This window comes from Heterodontus francisci, chromosome 13, assembly GCF_036365525.1.
Source record: "Heterodontus francisci isolate sHetFra1 chromosome 13, sHetFra1.hap1, whole genome shotgun sequence".
NCBI lineage: Eukaryota > Metazoa > Chordata > Chondrichthyes > Heterodontiformes > Heterodontidae > Heterodontus > Heterodontus francisci.
Window position 1 is genome coordinate 10362573 of NC_090383.1, and position 25794 is coordinate 10388366.

Consider the following 25794-nt stretch of genomic DNA (forward strand, 5'->3'; position numbering starts at 1 on the left):
GATTGCAAAATCAAATCAGCATTTTAAACTATTGCTTCAAGGTGACAGTTCTGCTGCAATGCAGCTATTGTATAGCCACTAAAGAATCAGTAAAAACTACCCAGAAAAAGCTCTCCCACACTATGCAGAGAAGGGGTGATTTCTTTCACATCTTGCAACCTAAAATGTGTAAATAATGGGTGGCAGACGACACTACACAAAGCTAGACACAGACTGATACAATTTTCCACCTCTGACCAAAGGACTTGTTAGTCAGTTGAGTAAGGTGTAACAATTGTCTTCCCAACGTCAGAAGGGAAAAATCTGTTAAATTTGGCAGTGCCTCCATATCCCAGCCTTACTGTGTTTTGCCCGTGCTGCTCCACCCCTCCCCATCTCCCGATAAATATTGGGCCCAATATTTGCAATTTTCCATCCAATGGGCAAGTTCTGCTTCTTCACTCCAAAGAGAAAGAACTTAAAAAGGATCGTACTGATTCAAATATACACATCTTGATTAGTCAGACAATGACTTTGTGTGTCCTTAATAACTTACTTTCACCAAAAGCAGTAAGTGATGTTTTCAGTCACAAACCCTGATGTTAACATGGCTGGAATAACATCTATGTTTCTTATCATTTGCCTCTATCATTTGGTTGTGATTTGGAAGCAAAGAGTCATTCAAAAGTCCTGTTTTGGTGTTTGCTGTGGTATAAGATTTATAGCTTTTGGATACAGTCGACATCTCCATTAATTCATGCACGATTTGACAGCAACAGCTTAATGTGTAATCATACTTTGATTAATCAGCCACTTCAGAACTTGACAACAAGCAAAGAAGAGATATAATCAAGTAAAATTTTCCTTATTTATTCTCAAATCACAGTAAACACATGGCGAGTCTGTTAACATGGTTGCTTATGCCACTGGTACCATGCTACCTCTTCATATCTGTAAGTCCTGTAGGCCTGATCAAACTATGGTTTAGTGTGTTGTCTTGAAATCACTTTATTTCAAATATGCTTAGGAGCAATTTTATTGGCAGTTTGCTCCCAGTTGCTTTATGTACATCAGTTGTTTTCCATCTGTGGAAATGGCTGCTTCAATGCTATTACAAAGTTAATCACAATGGGGGGATTTTTATGGAGGCAAATGTGGGGTCTTGGCCGCTGGCTGGGCAACCAGCGAGAGACCGCATTTCCTCCTTTAGGAAAGGCCCGTTGAATGACGGGCCAATCAGGCACTTGAGCAGGACATTCCCGGGATCAGCACCCTGCGGCCGGGACCTCTCGCCCGCCAAGAACTGCCGGCCAATCAGAGGCAGGGGGATGCCTCTCAGCAGGAGCCCCCCTTCCCAATGCCGGGTCCCTCGATCAGGGACTGAGTGCCTTAGAAAGGGGCCCCCACCACCCCCACCCCCCGGGAGACCACAAGCAACCCCACACGGGTTTGCATGTCGTGCTCCCCACCTGCTGACAGGCCTGCCCGCTGCTGGGCTTCTACCTGTGGTGGCAATAAGAGGCCCTTAATGGGTATTAATTGCCCCTTACGGAGCTCAATTGGTGGCGGGGCAGGAAGGCCGTCTACAGACTTAATCGGGGTGGAGGCGGGAAGAGGCAGGGTCCTCATCCGTCACCGTCGCACCTGATTAAATGCCCTCCCCGCCTCCAAACCTGCCATAGGGGAAAGCATAAAATGCCACCCAGTGAGTCAGTTCATACAACTGAATCCATGAATCATAAGTAAAAACAGAAAGTGCTGGAAATACTCAGCAGGTCTGGCAGCTTCTGTGGAAAGAGAAACAGAGTTAACGTTTCAGGTCAATGACCTTTCATCACCTGATGAACCCTAACCCTAACACCCCAGCACCACCTAATTTTATGCCTCCCCCACCGTGCTTACCTGGACCCGGAGAGGTTGGGGGTGGGGGGTAAACTTACAGTCATACAATCTGTCAATTTGGAATATTTCCACCAAATGCCCAAGTTACCTAGATCCCCAAAATATTCCCATATTTAATTTGGGTCCTATTATACTGATCATGATGAAGCCTAAAAATAATAAAAGACAAGTAAACTAAGTGGTCAACACTCCAAAACAAGTGATAGCAAATCGGCAGCTATGAAGTCAATGAAAAGTAAAAATGAGAAGGGATGTAAGATGGGATGGTCAAGACTCCATCATTCGTTTCACATTATCTCACAAAACCAAAAATCTACAACATCGAATTTACGCAGTGAGACACATCAACCTAAATCCCATGGTATTGATTCCAGTTGTGGGAATAAAGGTACAAAATCTTTACGGTTGTGATGTTTTCTGTGTTTTAGAAAATGTTGAAACCAAAAAGCAAAAAAGAACAATGATCGAACTTACACTTTGTGCAATAAAGTGTCTCTTGACCTGTTCTGTGCCAGTAGGTTAGTTGCCAGGCTGAACAGTGCATCAGTCCATTCCTGGAAAGACAAACAGAGGAAGGTATTTTCCAAGTGTTAGTAGTTCTTATGCCAACTTTTGAAGACAACAGACTTGATCCTGCCACACCTTTAAGCCATCTGCACTGTCATAGAGACGATATCTGTCATAGATAATATATACGTTTTTGTTACAGCGTACAGAATTCCCTACTAAAGAGCATTTATATAACACTGGATGGATCAAACAATACAAATGGGAGTGACATACCAATTCTGATATGTTCGAGCTGTGCATAAGCGCTGGCATGAACTGGTTAGGCCAAATGGCCTGTGTCTGTGCTGTATATTCTATGTAATGCTATTTGAATTCAATTGTACTTCTATAATTTTCACAATGGGTATTGGGGGAACAATGACAATTGCAGTACTATGACATCAAGCTCAGAAGTATACCTTTATGTGATATAATACTGGTCAGGGGCAAACAAAATATAATCAGGAAGAAAATAAATCAATAACAGCAAGATCAAATAAGAAAAGGAATGCTGCAAAGGATAGGAGCATCCTATATTAAAGTTCATATACAAGAAGGCTAGAGACATTGGCAACTAGATAACTGAATTTAAGGCTGTTGCAATAAGTGCAAAATATGATGTGATTGGGACTTGAGAGACATGGTTAACCCTCAGTGATGGAGATGAATGCAACATGCAAGGATTGAAAGTGTTCAGGAAGGCCATGAAAGAAGGTGGATTAGATCTTGCAGTTTCCAACAGTTTAAGCGGAAATCAGGAACTGATTAAATGATGGCTTAAGCGATTTTAGCCTGAGACAACAGGAGATATAAGGAGAAATGAAGGACATTTATGAGACAAAGAATGTGTGACTAGCTAGTGATGCGGAACAGGTGGGCGGGGGGAAGGCATGTAGAAATGGGAGCACTAAAACCTAGGCTACATGGAGTCGGATCCAGTCGCAAAGCTGCCTGAGAGTTGAAAAAGCAGGTTTATATCAAGGGTACAACCCCACCCCAGGCATTAAATCTTCCCTCCCCCCCCCCAAAACTCCCAACATTCAAATAGTCTCCTTTCCCACCCCATCAATACATTCTGCTGAAGAAGAAATGGAAGTTATAAAGTTAATAAAGTCAATATTAAGGCCAGAGAGTCGTGGTGAGTTTAGTAGAAAAATAAGGTGCGGTTTCATGTTATAACTCATATTACTATGACTTCAACCATTTTAACCCTCCCCTGTCTCCCACTGAGGCAATTTAAGGATGGGTGTGTCTGTGTCTTCATCTCCTTCCCTTTGTTCTGTTTCTTTTTAGTCCAGTTTTGAAGAAGGTGCCACACCTGAAATATTAACTTATCTGCTTTCTCTCTGATACTGACTGACCTGCTCAGTATTTTCAAATACCATGAGGAAGGACACTGCCTCTCTGAGCTTAATGGACTTTCTAAAGTTTACATAACTCAAAGCAAAACCTACAACAGATGTATAATCAGTAATTTTTCTCTCTCCAATTAAAATAAACACGCAGCCTCTGCGTTTAAAATAAAGTTTTGGTAATTTTGAAATCTTCCCCTCTCTTGTCTCACCCCAGAATTCTGATTGAGAGGTATCATGGTCTTCAACCAACATTATAGTCGTAAGAGCCACAGGCTGGAATTTTACATTGGGCAGGAGGCCCCACCCACTGGCCAAAATGTTGGGGCCGAGCCTGCCTCTGCTGGGCCTGGGGAGCCATGCCAGGATGTTACACTCCCCAGACACTTAATTAACCTCGGTCGGGATTTCCGCCCCTCTCAGGCAGGAAGTCCCGACTAATGGAGCTGCTGGTCAATCAGCGGCCCGGCAGCTCTCAGTCCCAGAAGCAACACCGGGAGCAGTGCCACTGCTGGGACTGCACCCAGCCATCAGCAGGATCGTGGATGTCGGCCTGGAGAAAAGGTAGGTTTCTGGGGCCTCACCGGGGACAATTGGCTGGGCCCCGGCGAGGCATTGGGGGTTGGTTGGGGGAGCGGGGAGCAAAGCGTTGTGCAGTGGGGGTTGGGCTGTGAGGGGCCCTCCGTGGGGCTCAGGATGCCCGATCAGGAGGCGCGCCACACCCACCCCCACGGAGGCCGCCGGGTTTTACTGGGCAGTCTCCTGGGGGTCCTGAGCCGCCGACCCACTGCTGGTAATATACTAGTGGCGGCATGAGGAGGCCTTTAAATGGCAGTTAATTGGCCAATTAAAGACCTCGATTGGCTTGGGGTGGCGGGCTGTTGCCCGCAGTCGCCGCCCCTCGTAAAATTGCAGTAGGGGCAGGAAGGTGTCAGGAACGGCACCCCCCCCCCCCCCCCCCCCACCACCTCCCACTCAAGTTTACGACGCCCCCACCCCCCTACCCACCCCCACTACCAGCCCACTCCTGTGGGTGGGTGGGGGGCTTTAAAATTCCAGCCATAGAGTCATAACAGCACAGAAGGAGGTCTTTGGCTCCTCAAGTCCATTACATCAATTTTAGATTTTATTTTCCACACAATTTTCTCCCCTTGACTGTGAAAGCATTACAACTAGGCCCAGTGCTATGCTTGAACAACATCTACATACTTTCCAGCAGGTGTCACTGAAACCCTGGTTGATTATTTTCTGTTTTCGGTGAAAGTACTGAGGCTGATTTGAGCTTCCCATCTGTAGCTGTAGTCAAAATCAGACAACTTAAGGCAGGCCGGATTCAACCTGGGATCCTATCTGGCATAGTTCCATGCTGATAGTGCAATTACCAACTGTGCCAGCATTCGGGAGAGAGGTGCCTTACCAGCTCCCTCAGTGGCACATTTGGTAAATCTGTTCCCCGCACAGACCAACATGACTACAGATTCCACCCTTGGCCTGTGCTAAGCTAGTTCATCTCAGACCAGGTATCAATTGAATGCAGCAGCTCTTGGGGTGCAGTGAACTCATGCTCCACATCAGTGACCACTGGCAGAAAGGACGTGTGTGGATATTAGAATAGGACAGGCTCGGTCTCAATTTTGAAGCACCCCACTGCTTGAATAATCTACGAGGGCACTGTGACCAGTGCACATGTGCAGAATGGTTACCTGGAGGGCAACCAGCACTTGTGGGATTGTATCCAAGCATGGGCATTTGAGATGATGAGGAGGAAAAACGGGAGACATGAAAATAATTTATATAATGCTTAATCACATTCAGATGTTTTATAAAAAATATTAACTGAGTTCAGAACAGTGGACTACTGCAAAATAACTTGCCAGGGAGCTGACAACAAAGCATTTACCACTCTTCCTGAATTCTGTCTGTTGTTGCTGAAATATTTGCATGACATTAAGTAAGTAATTTTATAATCCCAACTGTCAACACCTGATCCGTTAAATGGGTTTGTAATAAACTAATGCAGTATGCTGAATACAAGAGCATAAAGCATTGTATTTAATGCAATTGTTTAATTAGCCACATCAACATATTATAGTTGAAGGCAAGCTTGTAGTTCAAACATTGGCTACTTTCAATTTCCAATCTTTAAACGTTTCCACTGTATTTTGAGCTCCTGCCAGCTTTCACTCTACTTACACTTAATAACATTACATTCAGTATAGTGCTTTAAAAGTCTAATAAAAGTTTTACAATAACTTAGGATGAAATTTGTGGCTTATAATGTGATCTCTTGGGGTTTGCAGGTTTCATAACGGTTCTTAGGTAGTCATAATCCTCACTGCTCACAATGGAGCCACTTCAGGCCTTTCATCCCACAGCTTACGTCAAAGTGGTGAGGCAGGGAGGGAATCTGACTCAAGCACTTCCATGTCAGCATCAAAATTGAAATCTCCGTTGGAAAAAAAGCCCCCAGACTTTCAGATATAGATTATTAACTTGGAATATAAAAAGGGGAGTACGTTGAATAAAAACTATTCCTCTTCATCTCTTTGTCCCTTATAAGCAGCATTGACATGAGCCATAATACTTGCTTATTCCTCATTAGTCTTTGGGGAGGAGGGGTCGATGGTTTTATAATGACCACAATTCCATCAGTTCCTAGTTCCTAGATGAAGCACCTATCCAAAACTTATTAGCCCCGTATATCTCAATGATTCAAATTGGGGGCATTCACTTGAATTCTCCAACATATCTGAATTGTAACCATTTAGTTGGCCTAACACTTTGAGAATATTGTACTCCACCACCATTTCCAAAGTCTCTCCATCAGCTCGATGTGGGCTGTCGGAAACTTTCGCCCCAATATTTACTGGAAGGCTGACTGAAAGGCTGGTCAACTGCTGGGCAGGACAGCCTAGGGTAGAAGGCTGCAGCCGGGGACCACTGCGGACGATCCCTAACAACCAGAGAAGATTGGGGGTTGGTGGCTTGGAGCACTACAGCGAAGGAGGAAGAGAGAGAGAGATTGTGCGGATGGAGAGATTGGTTTGAGGAGAGGGGGAGGCACCGGCGGGGGTCGGGGGTGATGTGCTCCTGCTCCTCCTGGCCTTCAAGCAGTGCTGGAAAACCACTTAGCTGCAGTATCTGCATATCCCATCTCCCTTTAGCTGCTGGGTTTCCCGAACCCTGGGAAACCTGGGCTGCAGCTGTTAAATTCAAATTGGTGAACAAAAATCTGAGGCACACAGCCTCACATAAATACTTTAACAGCAGACTCGTCTCTCCAGAGCAGGTTACTCAAACCCTATGTTCCTAAACCCGCTGTGGTTAAACCAGAAGTAGGCACGCTTGTGGCAGGCTAGGTTTGGGTTTCACATTTTTGCCAGTTTAACACCCCTCCACCCCCAAACATACGTGACCCTCTCTGGCCCTTTGTTTTTAAACTATGTTTTAAATGCGCATTTCATGTGCAGGAGATAAATAGTTTTGCAGGGTTATGCATCTCTACAATCCTTATTAGGCTTGTGAGGGGGTAAGTGGTGCTCTAATGGTGATGGATTTGTTCAATCCTCATTACGCCAGTGCAGCTGAGCTCGATAGCTTTATGTAGAGCATAGCGGGTTGAGTGAAGCACCTATTAAAAGCTGGCTAGCTTTGGTGAAATGGGTGATGCAAATGATTTTATAATGGGGATATATATGTTCCATTAATGCCAATCTACTGGGTCGGGATATGATATTATATTCCAGAAAGCCAGCTGGTGAAGGATAGAACTGGAGCCAATCTTTTTACACTTTGATAAGCATTTATTTACACAGTTACAGATTACAAACAAGCACCTCCTAACCCAACAACCAAGTCAGTGTTCATTTATAGGGACACAAGTGAATTCCCAGTTAATAGCCACCAAGTGCCTACAATTAAACACAATTAGTATCCAATTAACATCTGAGGCTTTATAATGCAGATGCATTAGCCAATCCTCATTAGCCCAGTAAACGGAGATGGAGAAGGTCTTGTTTTGTCAATGTGCCCATCTAATCCTTGGTAGCATAGTGAGAAGAAGGTGGGCAGTCTTCTGTTGTTGCTGAATCCACCTATTCTCTGGCCTTGACACTGATTCATCTGTCCAATGCCCCATAGTTCGCCAGGGTGTAGCAGGAAGTAGGTTTACAATGCCAGCAGTTGGTTGCACTCTCGCCTCTGTGTCAGAAGGTTGTGGGTTCAAGCCCCACTCCCAAGACTTGTGCACTTAATATAGACTCACAGGTCTGAATTTTACAAGTGCGCCGCAGTTCGCGGTAGTACACTCTAATGGCGGCATGCATCCCGTGCAGATGCACTGTCCTTGATGTACCCGCCCCCCCCGATATTACACGCGGGGGCTCATTTAAATAGAGGGGGTGGAGAAGCCGCCCCCGATGACATAGTGGGGGAGGCTGCCGCGTTCCCAGCAACGGCATCCGGCGCCACTGTGCAGGCGCCAGTGCCATTTTTAAAGGGCTTTAAGCCCTGATAATTAATTTTAATTTTTAAAGGGACATCAGTAGTGATTTTTATTAAATATAAAATTACGTAATGGAGGCCCTTCCCCAAACCCCCCAACAGCCATTTCATTGCCCGACAACCCCTTCCCACCATCGCCACATCCAATCAAAAATGTTTTCCCCGCTCCTCCACCCCTCCCGCTCTGAAAATTTTATTATTTCCCCATCCCCACCAAGTTCCCCCCTCCGAAATCCCCATGGAGATCCAAAGGCATGCGAAGGCCAAATGGAGGACGTAAAATTGGCATGGGACGGCTGCCGTCTGCAGGTAAGTTAATTTAAATATCATTAGGGTTCTTTGTAATATGGAGATGAAGGACCCGCTGCCAGGTAGTGGGGTGGGGGTGGGGGTGGGGAACACCAAGGTCCCCCGCTGCCGGTAATATGCAGCGGGCCCTTCTCGACGTCGTGAGTCGAGGTGTCCTCTCCCCGCAGAATTTTACCGGCCCCTGCACCGCGACCCGTGCGTCGAAGTAAAATTCAGCCCACAGTCTCATGCATCTGAGGTGCTGTCTTTCAGACGACACTTCAACCCGCAGACATAGTTGCCTCTGCTGGATTAAAAAAGAACATGACACTATTTGCACAGGGGAGTCCAGGGGAGGAGTAGGGGAGTCCATCCCAGTGTCCTCGCCAATAGTTATCTCTCAACCAAAAACTAAAAACAGATGATTGCGAGGGGGTTGGTAGTGAGGAGGTTAGTAGCACATCAGTGAAATGGGCAGACACATGGCAGATAAAATTTAATGCAGAGAAGTGTGGACTGCTGCATTTTGGGAGGAAGAAGGCAATGTAAACTAAATGGTACTATTTTAAAGGGGCTTCAGGAACAAAGACACCTGAGGGAGCACATAAACAAATAGTTAAAGGTGGAAGGGCAAATTGATGAAGCTGCTACAAAAAGGGATCCTTAGCTTTATAAAAAGGCATAGAGTCCAGCCCAAGGTCATGAAATGTGCTATATAAATGCAAATCTTTCTTTTGTTCTTTCTTATGGTTTTCATGACAGGAAAATCAAAATACCAGTGATTATTGTTCATACTCCTTATCAATGAGGCTGCAGCCATACAGCAGTTATCTCAATAGCAGCATCGGCCATGTAAAGGTATTGGGCTGAGAAGGGTTGTAGTATTGATATGAGAGATTAATTTGTCATAGAGACATAAAAGAGATTCATAAAATTGTATTACCCTACCTAATTCATGTTCTGTTGAATTCAGTATGAAGCGAGTTAAAATTCATTATTAACCAAAATCAACACTGACATTGTTCCAGAAAACGGCCTAAAACATTTCTGTTTACTTGCTTCCAACCAAACTTCCTGCTGTAACCACTAAATCTGTCCACAAGAGATCACAGGAAAAATCTAGAGATGCAATGACGCTGATTTTTTAAAAAAACTAAAGGATGTTAAAGCGGCCCCTGCAATTCTGAAATAAAAACAGAAAATGCTGGAAACGCTTGGCAGGTTAGGTAGTATCTGCGGCGAGGGAGAGAGAGAGAGAGACAGGAAAGTTGTTGACCTGACACGTCAATTCTGTTTCTTTCTCCGCAGATGCTGCTGACTGGTTGAGTATTTCCAGCATTTTCTGTTTTTATCCCGATGACACAGAGCCTGTTCAGTGAACAGTGCAGTATTAAAAAGCAATTATGCTGCATAACACATAGCCTTTTGGGCACAACACAGCACCATGACAGGACAGGCTATAAGTTCAACTCAAAACCCGACAACTATGTCGCAACCAGAACTGTTACGACTGAGGTGGAAGGAGTTCACTGTTTATTCTAGCTCCACTTCTCCACGGGTCACAAAATATATGTACATTTTTTCCCACTCACCGATACGGTCAATCACAGACTCTATTTTTATCGCAGAATAAAACACACCAACCAGGTTGCTTTAATAAACAACAAAATTATCAGTTTATTATAAAACAAGTCTTAACCAGTCATGAAGCAAAGCATTAACACACAGATTGAAACATAGAAGTTCCCTTTTTACCTTAGCCCCACACACACACACACACACACACACACACACACACACACACACACACACACACACACACACACACACACACACACACACACACACACACACACACACACACACACACACACACACACACCGGTTAATCAAAAAAAAAAATCGAGATTTACTCTTTAGAGCTCTAGTACAAAAATATGTTGGCAAAAAATACTTGCTAATTCTTGAAGAAAAAAATGAGAAGATATGAAAGGACGTTAGATGTCCTTTTTGGTTTGGCATACCAAATACGTATAAATGGCTGTCACTGGGATCCTCCTAGAACAGTTCTTGTCAGGTGATGTTGAAGACCAGTTTGATCAGGCTTTCCAGGGAAAACTGCAGCAACAGGAGTTTCAGGCAGTTTCTTACACTTGCTTCTTAGCTTCTCAAGAGATGGAAAACTGGAGGCTGTTTCAATGAGCTGGAACAGACTGAGCTGGGTGTTGCTCTCTTGGCAAGTTTTCTCCAACTGTCTTTTCAAACCATTGTCCATATCCCAACTCACTGTCCAGGGCAAATTCATAAACAATGCCAGGAGTCAAGCCTCCTGACCCCTATAAATCTTGACCTGTCACATCTCTGTAGACATCTTTCCCATGTCAAAAACAACCCCTGCTGGGAAATTGTTTGAAGACAGGTGCCTTCCAGTAACTGCTTACAGTCCAGATCTCTCAGTGACCCTTGTAAAAAAAAATCCATGGACTCCTTTTCAGTTTTAAATCACAAATCTTCAAAATTTAACAAAAAAAATGGAAGCACTCGTAATAGAACAAATTTGAATTAGAATTCTTGTTGATGCTAAATATTTTTAACTGGCCATGGATTTTTCCCTTTCCCGACAGCAGTTTGAATCTGGCACAGTCAAGAGGACTTCCAGGCGTGCAGCAGCAGTGATGTCATCAAGTAAGTGCAGCAGCCAATGACATTGAAGTATTCACACAGACAGCAAACCAGGAACTTAAAAGCACTGACTTCTTCACTTTAATTTCAATTTTATGATAGCAAAGTAAATAATTATGATTAGATTAAGATAGAAAATAAAACATTATAAACAAACATTTTTTAAAAATTCATTAAAAAAATATGTGGATTTTTAAAATTTTAATGGAGAGATTTGCTTTCCAGGGCCAGATAGGTTGTTCAGTAGTAATTATAAAGTTACTATGCCATTAAAAGCCCAGTTACATCTTGATTAACAAGTTGCAACTTTTTCAAGAGTTTTTATAGTGAGACTAAGCATAAATATGGAAGTTTCCATCGATTCACTGATTGCTTTGGAATTCACTTAGGAAGGACCTGAACAACACACTCTCTGGATGAACTAGAATCACTGGCAACAAGTTCTGGATTTCCACGTTATTCTGTGCATGTGTGGACTCCCAAAGTTGCTGTCAGTTTCAGTGGATTAATGACAGCGAACACTGACAGTTTCACCTGCATTACCACTGCAAAATCCAAACCACTGAATATGCTTCACCAAAATGTTAGCCATTGCATTCCAGATCATAACTTAGCTTTTCAATAAAAAAAACATGGAAATAATAAAATATTAGAATAGGAAATAATTCATGGCTGATATCTTTTTTTTAGAAAGGAGACTTCAAATTTGAAACAACATTTGCAGCGACACTGTCAGGTTGGAAAGGACTGAAGGTGGAGGAAGTGGTTTTCAATTAATTTTCAGGCCACAGAGATAATGGCAACTGAATGTATTCAGCAGCCAGCAGAAAGACACGAGGTACATCTCCCCGGAAATATAATGCCACCCTTTCAAAGCATGTCTGTCTGCAGTGGAGCATGAGGATAGGCATTCCAGGCTCAAGGCACTGTGCTGGTTTGGACAGAGTATGGGAATGTGCAAGGTACCTTTGCTACATCTTCCTGGAAGGCCATGAAGCTGAGATAGGAAATGTTGACCAAGTCTGGGCCATAAACCACGGTAACCATCCTGTTCTCCAGACGACTCCCCTGATTTCCAACATCCAACAACTCTCGGAGCTTGGCATCCTGGTGAGAAAAAAAAACGGAGAGAAAGTGGGTTGGAGCGCAATGCATCTTCTCTGATTCGGATTAACAAAATAATTATTCAATAGCAGGCAGATACGATCAGTTTCATTATATTATTCAAAGGAATGTATTAAAATTCATGGAAGTTTCTCCCTTAAAAGAAAACTTGTAATTTTTTCACCCTATCAAGGTTAGTGGTGGCAATGCTGGGAGATGAAAGACATTCTGCTTCTGATGTGAGCATCAATTCCTCACTGGATAGCATAGATCAAACACAGTAAAGCTCTTCCTGTTCTTCCTAACAACATGCCTGGGTCCCAATAACAGTTGGAACACCCACTACTGCATCTGTAAAAAGTGCTGACCTGCACAGCATTCACCTAAACAATCTTTCTCAGTGAAACTGTCAGCTTGGTGTCAGTTTACATTGGAACTATATACTGTACTGTGAACCTAAGGGCTGAATTTGATCAGCGCGCTGAGCTCCGCGGCGGTGCACTGTGAAGTCGGCGGCCTTTCGACACGGAATTACCGCCGCAGAACCCCCATGATATTACGTGCGGGAGCTCATTTAAATAGCGGGGGCGGAGCAGCCGCCCCCGATGACATAGTGGGGGCGGCCGCTGCATCCCCGGAAACGGCGTCCGGCGCCACTGTGCAGGTGCCTGCGCCATTTTTAAAGGTACTATCAAATTTTTCATACCCTTTCCAACCCTTCTCCCCCCCCCCCCCCGCACTGAGTTATCAATTAATAAACTAACCAATTTCCCCGAAAAACCAATATGTAAAATTACGAACTTTCACCCTCCCGAACTTCAGTAGCTTTGAGCCACAACTCTTTCCCACCATCCCTACACCCAAGAGGAATAGCTTTGCCCGCTCTCACCCCCCCTCCCACCCTGATAATTTTATTCCTCCCCCCTCCCCACAAGTGTCTCGCCTCAGAACTCCAAGGGAGCTCCAAAGGCGCGCGGCTGGTTGGCTGTAAAATCGGTGTGGGACAGTCGCTGTCGGCAGGTATGTTCGTCTGCATTTTAGTTATCCTCATTTTAATAGTTTAATGAAGGGGGCCGCACCAAGGCCTCGCCGTTAATATTCGGTGGGGCCAACTCGGCATCGTCGGTTGTGGCGGACCGCTCCCGCTCGCAATTTACAGGGCTCCTCGCCACGACCCACAGTGTCGAGGGGCTGGTAAAATTCAGTCCTAAGTCTTCTTGAAATGGAGCTGAGATTTCTTGAAGCCATTTTACAAAGGAGCCGAGTGAGGAAACCTTTATTCTATCATTCCTAGTCAAACTTAAAAGCCGGCCCTGTGGCAAAGTAACAGAACCCTGTCTGTGACACTTGTTATACGAATGCTTAATGCACTTGCATCAAGTTCCTCTGTTTGATTGGATGCAACATTAAACTGAGACCCTGTCTGCCTCTTTTGGTGAATCCCATGGCACTATTTGAAGAAGAGTAAGGGTCTTCTCTTGATATCTTGTTTAACGTTTCTGGGAATCGCCTTGAGACATTTTAATATATAAAGGCGTCATATAAATGCAAACTGTTGTTATCTTAGCCAATATTTATCTCTCATCTAAGAACACCAAATACTGGATTAATTGGTTATCTTATTACTGTTTGTAGAATCCTGCTTGTGCAAATTAGACAATATGTTTGCTCACAAAACAGCAACCACACTTCAACAGTAATTAATTGGCTGTTAACTGAATGTTCCTATGACATGAAAGATACGATATGAATACAAGCTCCTTCTTTTCTTATAACAGAGGTGGTAGCCTGACTATTGACAACTGGATTAATGTCTCCCATTAAAATGACAGGGAGAGAAAACTGACAGAAATATGATGTGCTCATGTGATAATATCATGGGCAGTAACTCCAGATCTGGCAGCACACTGAACTACTCAAACCCACGAATACAAATTATCAAAGAAAAATGAATCAAGCACAATCTTCCATCGAAAGCAAAAAATGTTCCGAACACTTTGCAGACCAAGCAGCACCTTTGAAGAGAATGGAGGAGTTCAACTTTCAGGTGTGGACTATTTGTCAAAATCAAAAATCACCCAAAAAGTCAACTCCTTTGCTCACCCCACAGATGCTGCCTGACCTGCTGAGACTTGCAGCATTTTTTGTTTTTGATTTAGATTTCCAGCCTTTTGCTTATAATTTTCTACCTAAATTAAACAACAGTGAGCACATTTCAAAATACTTCATTGGCTGTAATTTGCTTTGCAACACCCTGATGTTGTGAAAGGCACTAGAGAAATGCAAATCTTTCTTTCTTTTCAGCTGCCTTATGAATCTCTTTTGCACTGAATTTATATTTATAATCAACAATTTATAATCATAAACATTTATATATGTATATTAACATTCCTCTCAACCTCTCTTTCATTCTTTAAGAGGCTCCTTAAAACCTACCTCTTTGACCAAGCTTTAGATCATCTGTTTTAATATCTCATTTTGTGGCTTGGTGTCAATATTTGCCTGATTACGCTCCTGTGAACCATTTGCAATGTTTTACTATCTTAAAGGCGTTGTCATGCAGGCCCCCACCTGCCAAGAATGAGGCATATTAATTTTGTCATGCGAACATTGATTTTAAACTTGCCGGGAAGAAGAGAAGGCCTGTTACAAGGGCTGCCAGACACTTAGTACGCAAATGTTTTTCAGCTAACAGACAGTGCTTGTGGAGACAAAAGGATCATTCCCTGACACATTCAACCCACACTGGATTTTGGGCACCAGATATTGAAGGTGTAAGGAAGAGCATTCCAGAGAGTGCTAAATGATACAATCCACAAAAACCAGAGCTGGGTAAACCAGCTGGTCACACAACTAACTGACTGGTCCAGGGTTTTTTGAACTGGGCCACAGAGTTTTTGAATTCAGAAAGACTGTTTGCTCCTGGAGTGAGAAGACCTCTCCTGTCTTTTCCCATCTCTTTCTCACAGCCTTTGGACCCACTGAGGACACATAAACCACAAGAGAGAAAAGTCTTCTACATCTAACAAGGTTTAAGAAGAATACTGGGCCCCAATGAAAAGCAAGACCCACCTACAATCAAGGACTCAAAGAACAGTAACCAAAACCATCTTCAGGTATTGTCTCAAGCTTTTCCACTTTATTTCTTCTGCTCTTTTCTGTTTCTATCTGCATGTGTGTATCGCATATGCATGCTAGCGTGAGCGCGTTGCGTATCTGTAGGCGTCAACCGAATTCAAGTCTAAATTTAATAAAGTTCAACCTTTTTTCTTTAAACCTAAGAAAACCTGTTTGGCTAATTTCTTTGCCTTATACTTGGAAGTTAGTGAACAAGGATTCACTGAGGGGGAGCTAAAAAAACGGTGTGTTTAAAATTAAACCCTGTTACGGTAAGACCAGGTGAAGGCTGAGAGAGAACCCCTAGACCCCTTTCTCAGCTGGCCGTAACAGCATTATATAAATGTGAGTTATTGTTGTTGTTATTTTGATGCTGTTTCAGTACTTCAAAATTAAAGCACACTGCAGCATTAAGTACAAGATCTGACTTTATGATCCAATGTTTTATTTTGCTGCTTTTATTTAATTGAAATTCTTAGGAAAGCTGAGTTAGAAAAATTGCCATTTGTTAACTGTGCATGCTGAGTGCTGAATAAAAAAAATTATCTGTATAATTACTGAGATACAAAGACTGATTGGATGTGCAGGAAACAATTAAGGCCAAGGTTTCACCAATTTGAATGCTGATCTCATCAAACTATATCAATCAAACCTCTCTTGCTCTAAACTCTAAAGTCGAAAGCTTTGTCACTTAATCTGTGAGAGTCCTCACCTTGAATAAACGCAGACAAATCCATTTCAAGGACAAAAGCCAAGGAGATTTCTATAATTTAGCTGAACAGGCTGAAAGATGGCACAATAGACAATGGGGTGCTGCCATGTGTAAAATTCTATATTGAAGTAGTGTGTGGAGCAGACACGGAATGAAATGAATGGGGCTGCAATCTTCCACTTTATCTACTACTTTGCACACCTCTAAGCAAACAACGTTGTAAATTAGTATTTTGCTAGATCGCAATGCATATTCCAATATTCACTTAAGAAGATTTTTTTCAGTTGTCCAGTCGTGACATCGAACCTGCTTTGTGCATTAAAGCACCAGATTGCTGAAATCTCTGCACCTAAGATACAAAGAAATAGATACCTTATGTCGAAAGGAAAGTGGAAATAATTCAACAAATTACAACTGTACCTTTATGCCACTCCCTTCAAAATAACCTGCACATTGTTGGGCAAATTTCAGTTCAGAGGGCTCCACAAATGCAAGCTTAGGTTAACGAGGCATTAACCTGAAATGTTTTAATTCCATTTCTCCCTCCATAGCTGCTAACTGACCTGCTTTGACTGTCTTATCAGCATTGTCTGTTTTTATAAAAGCAAAATCCTGCAGATGCTGGAAATCTGAAACAATAACAGAAAATTCTGGAAAATGGGCAGCATCTATGGTGAGAAAAACTGAGTTAACGTTTCAGGCCTGTGACCTTTTATCAGAACTCAGAAGTGGGTTTTCTTCTGATAGCCTTTTATAACTTGAGTGGAAGAGCCACCGTCCTAATGAGTTCCTCTGGGGTTTCCACAGATCTGCTGCTAAAGTTATGGTGGGCAACCAGGAGAGCCCCCATGGAAATTCAACCCCAGACCTGGTATGGAGTATTATTCTAAGAAAGAAAGAAGAAAGCAAGACTTGCATTCACAAATCACCTTTTACATCCTCAGGACAAAATAGGAGCAGGAGTAGGCCATTCGGCCCCTCGAGCCTGCTCCACCATTCTGATTGTGGCCTTAACTTCACTTTCCTGCCTGTCCCACCCTAACCTTGATTCCCTTCCAGATCAAAAATCTGTCTAACTTAGCCTTGAATATATTCAATGACCCAACCTCCACTGCTCCCTGGCGAAGAGAATTCCAAAGATTAACAACCGTCTGAGAGAAGAAATTCCGCCTCATCTCCATCTTAAACGGCAACAACTTATTCTGAAACTGTGCCCCCTAGTTCTAGATTCCCATATGAGGGGAAACATCCTCTCAGCATTTACCCTGCCAAGCCCCCTCAGATACTGATATGTTTCAGTACGATGATCTCTCATTCTTCTAAACTCGAATGAGTATAGGTCCAACCTGCTTAACTTTTCCTCATAAAGCAACCCCTTCGTCCCAGGAATCAGCCTAATGAATCTTGTTAGAACTGCCTCCAATGCAAGTATATCTCTCCTTAAATATGGAGACCAAAACTGTACTATAGGTGTGGTCTTGCCAACATCCTGAACAGCTGTAGCAAGCCTTCCCTACTTTTATACTCCATCCCCCTTCCAATAAAGGCCAACATTCCATTTGCTTTCCGAAATACTTCTTGTACCTGCATGCTAACTTTTTGTGATTCATGTACAAGGACACCCAGATCCCACTGTAATGCAGCATTCTGCAGTCTCTCTCCATTTAAATAATATTCTGTTTTTCTATTCTCCCCACCAAAGTGGATAACCTCACATTTTTCCAACATATTACTCCATCTGCCAAATTTTTGCCCACTTATGTAACTTATCTATATCCCTTTGCAGACATTTTGTACCCTCCTCATGACTTGCTTACCTCTCTATCTTTGTATCGTCAACAAGTTCGGCTACAGTACAGTGGGTCCTTTCATCCAATTCACTGATCCCTGTGGCATCCCACTAGTTACAGTTTTCCAACCTGAAAATGACCCATTTATCCCGACTCTCCGTTTCCTGTTAGTTAGCCAATCCTCCATCCATGTTATTACCTCTGAAACCATGAGCTCTTATTTTGTGCAGTAACCTTTTATGTGGCACCTTATTGAATGCCTTTTGAAAATCCAAATACACTACATCTACTGGTTCCCCTTTACCAACCCAGCTTGTTACATCCTCAAAGAATTCTAATAAATGTGCCAAATGCGATTTTCCTTGCACAAAGCCATGTTGATCCTGCTTGATTATATTATGATTTTCTAAATGTCCTGTTACTACTTCCTTAATAATGGATTCCAGCATTTTCTCAATGACAGACGTTAGGCTAACTTGCCTATAATTTCCTGCTTTATGTCTCCCTTCTTTCTTGAACAGAGGTGTTACATTTGTGGTTTTCCAATCCACTATGACCTTTCCAGAATCTAGGGAATTTTGGAAGATTACAACCAATGCATCATCATCTCTGCAGCCACTTCTTTTAAGACCCTAGGATGCAGGCCATCAGGTCCAAGGGACTTGTCAGCCTTTACTCCCATTAGTTTTCCTAGTACTTATTGTCTAGTGATCAAGCTTGGTTTAAGTTCCTCCCTCCCTTTTGCCCCTCGATTTTGTTCTATTCTTGGGATTTTTTTGTATCTTTTTCCATGAAGACTGATACAAAATATTTGCTCAAAGTCTCTACTATTGCCTTCTTTCACATTACTAATTCCCCAGTCTCATCCTCTAAGGGACCAACGTTTACTTTAGTTACTCTTTCCTTTTTATATACTTGTAGAAACTCTTACTGTCTATTTTATCATTTCTTGATAGTATATTCTCATTATCTAATTTCTCCCTCTTTTTTTTTAAAGTCATCCTTTGTTGGTTTCTAAAATGTTCACAATCTCTGGCCTGCCACTAATGTTCACCACATTTGCTACCACCCTCCCAAAGCACATCACAGTTAATGAAGTAGTTTTTATTTAAAGAGTAGTCACTGTTGTAATGGAGGAAACACGACGGCCAAGCTGTGCACAGCAAGATCCCAAAAACAGTAATGAAATAAATGACCAGATCATCTGTTATAGGTGTTGGTTCAGAGATAAATGTTTAAGCACCAACTGTTGTATTTTTGTCTAAATTTGGTTGCCATATGACAATAGATACACTTCGCTTTGGAGAAGGTACTGAGAAAGGTAACTAAATCGCTGATCCAGAAATAGCAAAAGAAACGCAAAATGTTTATGCTTGAAAAGTATTGAAATACTCAAAGGGTATAGGCAAAGTAAAACCGAATATGTTTGATATCATCACAAACTCTGAAACAAGAGCATACGACTGAATCTTTGAAAGGAAAAGTGAAGAGATTTATTAATTTTTTACACAGTGAATCGTAAGGTACTGCTTCATACTTTGTGGATGAATCATAGCTTCATAGCTACATAGGTTAAAGATCTACAATATGAAGAAACTTAATGCAGAGAAGTGTGAAGTGGTACATTTTGGTAGGAAGAATGAGGACAGACAAAATAAATTAAAGAGCCCAATTCTAAAGGGGGTGCAGGAACAGAGACACCTGGGGTGCATGTGCACAAAACACAGAAGATGGCAGGCCAGGTTGAGAAAGTAGTTAAATCATCATACAGAATCCTGGGCTTTCTAAGTAGAGGCAATACAAGAGCAAAGAGGCTATGATGAATCTTTATAAAACACTGGTTTGGTCTCAACTGGAGTATTGTATCCAATTCTGAGCACCTCACTCTAGGAAGGATGTGAAGGCTTTAGAGAGGGTGCAGAAAAGATTTATGAGATTGATGCCAGGTATGAGAGACTTCAGTTATGTGGATACTTGTGAAGAAGTTGGGGTTGTTCTCCATAGAGTAGAGAAGAGAAGATTAAGTGGAGATTTCACGGAGGTGTTCAAAATCATGAGTGGTCTGGAGGAGAACCTGTTCCCATTGGCGGAAGGGAGAATACTGATTTAAGGTGATTGGCAAAAGAACTAACAGTGACATGAGACAGGATTTTTTTTTTACACAGCGAGTGGTTTGGATCTGGAATGCATTGCGTGAGAGTATGGTGGAGGCAGAGACAATTGGAGCTTTCAAAAGGAACTGGATCAGTACCTGAAGAGAGAAAATGTACAGGGCTCCGAGGAAAGGACAGGGGAGTGAGACTAGCTGAGTTGCTCTTGCAGAGAGCCGGCATCGACACGATGGGCTGAATGGCCTCCTTCTGCGCTGTAACTATTCTATGATTCTACGATTCCATGAAATGTTTCAGATTTACTCAGTTTACACAACGAGTGGTGAATGTAGGGAACGGATAGATCAGAGAGGCAGATTATCTAGGTAAACACAAGAGTTAGATGGATGGATTTTCAGGTGTGGACTATGGGTCCACCCCAATTGATTAATGCCCTTTTCTAGACCTGCACATTGCTATGTTTCTTTGCATGTACCCAATTTATTTCCAAGCTGAGATTCTAGTGGAAATGGGCTATCAAACTGCTTTACCTTATTTAAAATGAAGGCATCTGGTTTTAGGATTACAGATAAACTCATTCATTAATCACCAAAGGATCAATTCCAAAATCTGGGTTAAACCCAATAAATCCAAACTATCAATGTCAGTTTCCCGGTGTAAAGCAGGTAATATTTCCGGTCCGATCATTTTAGCGATACAATTTGCGGAGACTGTCATGGGTGTTTGTCATTATGTAAAATATTTCATTTGCTCCTTTTGAAAATGTTCACTGATTAAACCCAAAATTTTAAACTCACAAACATGATTTATAGCTTAAACCAATATGTACTTTAGAATACTGTATCTTGTACATCTTATTCAGATTAGGTTCTAGGAGTTTACTTGTGAGACAACCTCTAATATTGGACAAACTTGCATGCTAATCATTTGGACAACTGAAGAGTACTGCATATATTACAGACTAGCAGAGATCCACAAAAGTTTTTGGTCAAATTAGTATCCTTATTGCAACACTACCTCCTTAATTACAGGATTTCTAGTTATTCTTTCACCAAAACTTTAACAGAATCAAAGGGCTAGGTTTGGGAAGGCGGCAGCTGGTGTGCCCATTGCCTTCCTGCTGCCATGACATTTTGCCAGCGGCGGGAAAGGTGGCAGACAATCACTCCCACTCAGAGACCAACTGAGCCACATAAGTGGCCAATTAAGGGCCTTTTCCTGTCTCCACTTGCATTTTATCAGCACGGGATGGGGGGGGGGGGGGTGGGGGGAGGGGGTTCCCTACACCATGTGGGAGACTACCAGCTAAACTGTGGTGGCCTCCCGGTGAGCTCCAGGAGGGGCCCTCCTTTTTGGGCACTCTTTGGCCCACAAAGGAGCCCCCTGGTGGCAATGGCCACTGCTGCAGCAATGGCGCCGCCTGCCCTTGCCGAAACCCCTCCCCAGGGTCTGCCTGACTGGTTCCGACACCCCCACACCTCACTTATCTGGCTGTGAGGGCACACACCCATTGCTGCAACCTCTTCCTCCGGGTGCAGCCCCAGGAGCGGCCACTGCTTCTGGTGGCACTGTTTGAGGCTGGCAGCTCTTGGGGGTGGGCAGCCATCTTTAATAGGGATGGCCAGCCTGCAGCAGCAGTTAATTGGCTGACACTGACAAGATGTGGCCCCGGGTCCTGCTGACCGCTGAAGCTGATTTGCCTCCCTGCTTTCGGGCCCGGTGGCGGGATTCCTGCCACCAGCACTAAATCCAGCCCAAAACCTCTCACTCTGGGAAAAGCTGTCCGTGCGTAAAAACAGGCCAAGGAATATAAATGCAAATTTTGTCAAGAGTCCGGCCTTGTGACTGGTTTATAGTTATAGAATATGAAAGTGTAATTGAGAATTGATTTCTCCTGATTAGAAAAGGCAGGTCTACATCTGATGAGCTCAATATTATTCAAGGAATAAACACTCTTTTCCTTGAAATCTGCCTGTTATAATTTCAGCATCTATCATTGAAGAAAACAGCTTCCTAACTACCAATCCTGTGCCATTACAAAGTTCTTGTTTAGAATTCAAGTTTTGTAGCAACATTATAACTGCTCCTTCCTTAATCTAAGTTTGTGTGGTGACACGTCCATTTGAGTTAGACTGTGTAGAAACTCTGGAGGGTATAGACTGTTATCATCTTCTTCATCTACTGCATCCATGCTGATGTATTCTTTTAATTCACCTGACAGCTTTCCAAAACCTCTTTTCATTCAAATCTAGTGAGTCTTCATTTTTAGGATAAAGACTAGCTTATGAATAATAAGTTGTATCAAATAATTGTGCCCGCCATTTTGCCACACTTAACCAATTCCATCATCGCATCCCCTCCCTCTCATTCCACCCCTCCCATGCCAGCCCCATCATTCCATCCCCATCCCATTCCAGCCAGGGTAACTTTGTTGTTGAGCTCCCCTTGCCTTCCTGTTTTTGTTCTCCACCAATCTCCTCCGCCCTACTGCCACCAACCATTGGTAGCCGCATGTATGTCACGCACTCCAGTCCTCCGAACGCCCCATGTACCCCAGGCACTGCCCACCAAATAAACCCACCAATGCCACTTAACAATCAAAACAGTGCGGACAGACAAAAACTGAGTATTGGTACTGTAGATAGGTTCACTTCATACAGCTGGCAGAGGAAATTGGCTCCTTTAGTTGATCAATTACCAACTAAATGTGAATTCTGAATAATATCATTCAGACAAGCGTAATCTGAGGGCAAAGTAGTCTTGTTTAAATGAGAGTTTTGCACCCATTTTCAATTGCTGTGGACTTTATCAGCTACTCTTGTTCTCGTCTTGTGCAAAGGAACAACTGCTGCACCTTCATTGTGAGCACTGCTCTCCGCAACCACCTTACATGCAAAATTGTTTCGAACAAATCCCCAGTGATGTGCTGCCTTCTTTGTCACAGTTGTTGCCGAATTTCTCATAGAGAGCAGCAGATTACTGATCAAACCGTAACAAATTCCTCCTTTACAACTCTTAATTAAAGATTAAATTGCAATCTCTTTTTCAGCCAATAGAAATTCTATATGGTTTGCTACTCTGTGTAAACCACGTTTTTATATTCATGTTGTGAACCAGTCGCCTGCATCGAGGTCTAATTCTTCTAACTTATCTGTCATTTTCAGTTCACCTTATCCGCTGAGAGCACTGTGTTTGCTGGTTCTTTCATTTCCATTAAGCTAACAAGTCAAAAAACATCTACAGTTTATGAACCAATAAAACCTCCGAGCCAACACCAGAAGACAACTTACAAATTGAACTGGAGGAATTAAAAGATGCAGATAAAAGGATTTTTCGTGCCGACTGCTGACACATAAAGGATTGTTTAGTTTTCACCTTTTTGCATAGCTTTGTGAAGGACTCCAGCGTGCTACTAAATCAACACAAGTCCACTCCTTGGTGTAAAATATTTTGAAAATCATTAACAAATTTCACACAGAAGAATCTAAGGATAGTCACGATTCTTGTCAACTCTTATTTTAAAACAGGCTGCTGCTGTGAAACTTCCTCTTTAATTATATGTATCACAAAATCTGGTGTGTTGGCTAAATCAGTGTGAATCAGCCAATAACAGAAATTGCTGGAGACTTTCAGCAGTGCCTCAGAACAGCCTCTGTTGAGTGAACACAAATCAGTTGATGTTTCATGGCGAGACCATTCTGTGACTATTAAGCTGATCAGTAAAAGGTCACTTGAACTGATGCATAACAACAACTTACATTGATATGGTGCTTTTAATTACACACTATTAAAATTTGGGTGACCACCCCCCTCCCCCACCTTTTGTTACAAAAAAAATATGCTAAATGTAAATCAATTATCATCGTTAAGCAATGACTGGTCTAACAAGATGAATTGCTTTGTTGAGGCAGCTAGCATCTGGCTTACAAAAAGATTCTTGCAATAATAATATCTGTTGCACAGGATAAGCAGTTATTTGTACTCTGTTTTATAGAAGTTTATTTGGCAGTAGCCAGTTAAAGCTGGAAATAGACAGCTGTGAGGCAAGTTTGGGTCGGGAAACAGAGTTGCACAATATTGGTCTCCTTATTTAAGGAAGGATGTAAATGCATTGGAAGCAGTTCAGAGAAGGTTTGCTAGATTAATACCTGGAATGGGTGGGTTGTCTAATGACGAAAGGTTGGACAGGCTAGGCTTGTATCCACTGGAGTTTAGAAGAGTAAGAGGCGACTTAATTGAAAAATAAAAGATCCTGAGGGGTCTTGACAGGGTGGATGTGGAAAGGATGTTTCCTCTTGTGGGAGAATCTAGAACTAGGGGTCACTGTTTAAAAATAAGGGGTCGCCCATTTAAGACAGAGATGAGGAGAAATATTTTCTCTCAGAGGGTCGTGAATCTTTGGAACTCTCTTCTTCAAAAGGCAGTGGAAGCTGAGTCTTTAAATATTTTTAAGGCCGAGATAGAATCATAGAAAGGTTATGGCACAGAAGGAGACCATTCAGCCCATCGTGTCTGCGTCAACTGAAAAAAACTATCCATCCAATCTAATCCCACCTTCCAGCACCTAGTCCGTAGCCTTGCAGGTTACAGCACTTCAGGTGCATGTCCAGGTACCTATTAAATGAGTTCAAGGTGTCTGCCTCCATCACCGATCCAAGCAGTGAATTGCAGACACCCACCACCCTCTGGGTGAAAAAGTTTTTCCTCATGTCCCCTCCATTCCTTCTACCAATCACCTTAAATCTGTGCCCCCTGGTAATTGACTTTCTGCTAGGGGAAACAGGTCCTTTCTGTCTACTCTATCTAGGCCCCTCATAATTTTGTACACCTCAATTAAGATAGATATTTACTTAATAAGCAAGGGGGTGAAAGGTTATTGGGTGTAAGCAGGAATGTGGAGTCGAGGTTACAATCAGATCAGCCATGATCTTGTTCAATGGCGGAGCAGGCTCGAGGGGCCGAGTGGCCTACTACAGCTCCTAATTCCTATGTACATATGTTCTGAGAATTTAACCCCCCACCTGACCCAAACCCCGCCCGTTTTTTAATGTTAAAATTCAGCCCCATGAGTGGGTAAAATGTGACCTAAAGACATCTCCTTCTCAATGACTTAAGCAACCAATGAGGTAAAGCAATGGTGTGCCACAGTGGACTGGACTCTTTTACTGATTGGACCTAAGATTAAATCCAGTTCAGATTAGCGGGATGAAAACCTCCTTTCTGCAGGCTACAAGGGTCTTAAATGAGCTTAGATGATCTCAACCAAGTTCTTGGTCAGTATGAGCTCACGGCACAGGAAATCCACAATTTGGCACAAGTTAGTGCTAAACTAGTAATTTAGTTCATTGAGGATGTTTTAGCTATGGCATATTTGTTGGACCAGTGTACAGGGAGTATTACTCTGCATCTGAGCCAAGTTATACCTTCACCTGGAAGTGCCAGGTCCTCGTACTCGGCAGTGGGTCATAAATCCCGGATTGGTCGAGAGTCTCCAGGAATTGAGGGTCATCTTCCAGGAGAAAGATCATAGCGAAATAGAGTTTACACTTTGGGATTTGGCCTTTTTTCTCCAGACTGCTTTGTCCCTGCTTGTGATGTCCCTGCATATTCCATGAGGTCCACTGACACATTCCACCAACTGCATCCCTCTCCCTGGCAACTGTTTGAGGCTGAACCAGACTGTCTGCAACTTTGGTGTCATATTT

The 25794-nt window shown here is 42.8% G+C and overlaps 1 protein-coding gene across 8 annotated transcripts in view; it reads right to left on the reverse strand.

Moving 5' to 3' along the window:
- Nucleotides 1-25794, reverse strand: part of plcb1 (phospholipase C beta 1) — a 751229-nt gene that overhangs the window by 261316 nt on the left and 464119 nt on the right. For all 8 annotated transcript variants that reach the window (XM_068044354.1, XM_068044355.1, XM_068044358.1 and 5 more), the window contains 2 exons: nt 12222-12362; nt 2356-2435 (listed from right to left, as the gene is read on the reverse strand). In XM_068044354.1, coding sequence (XP_067900455.1) covers nt 2356-2435; nt 12222-12362 — 221 coding nt within the window. The remainder of the gene's footprint in view (nt 1-2355; nt 2436-12221; nt 12363-25794) is intronic.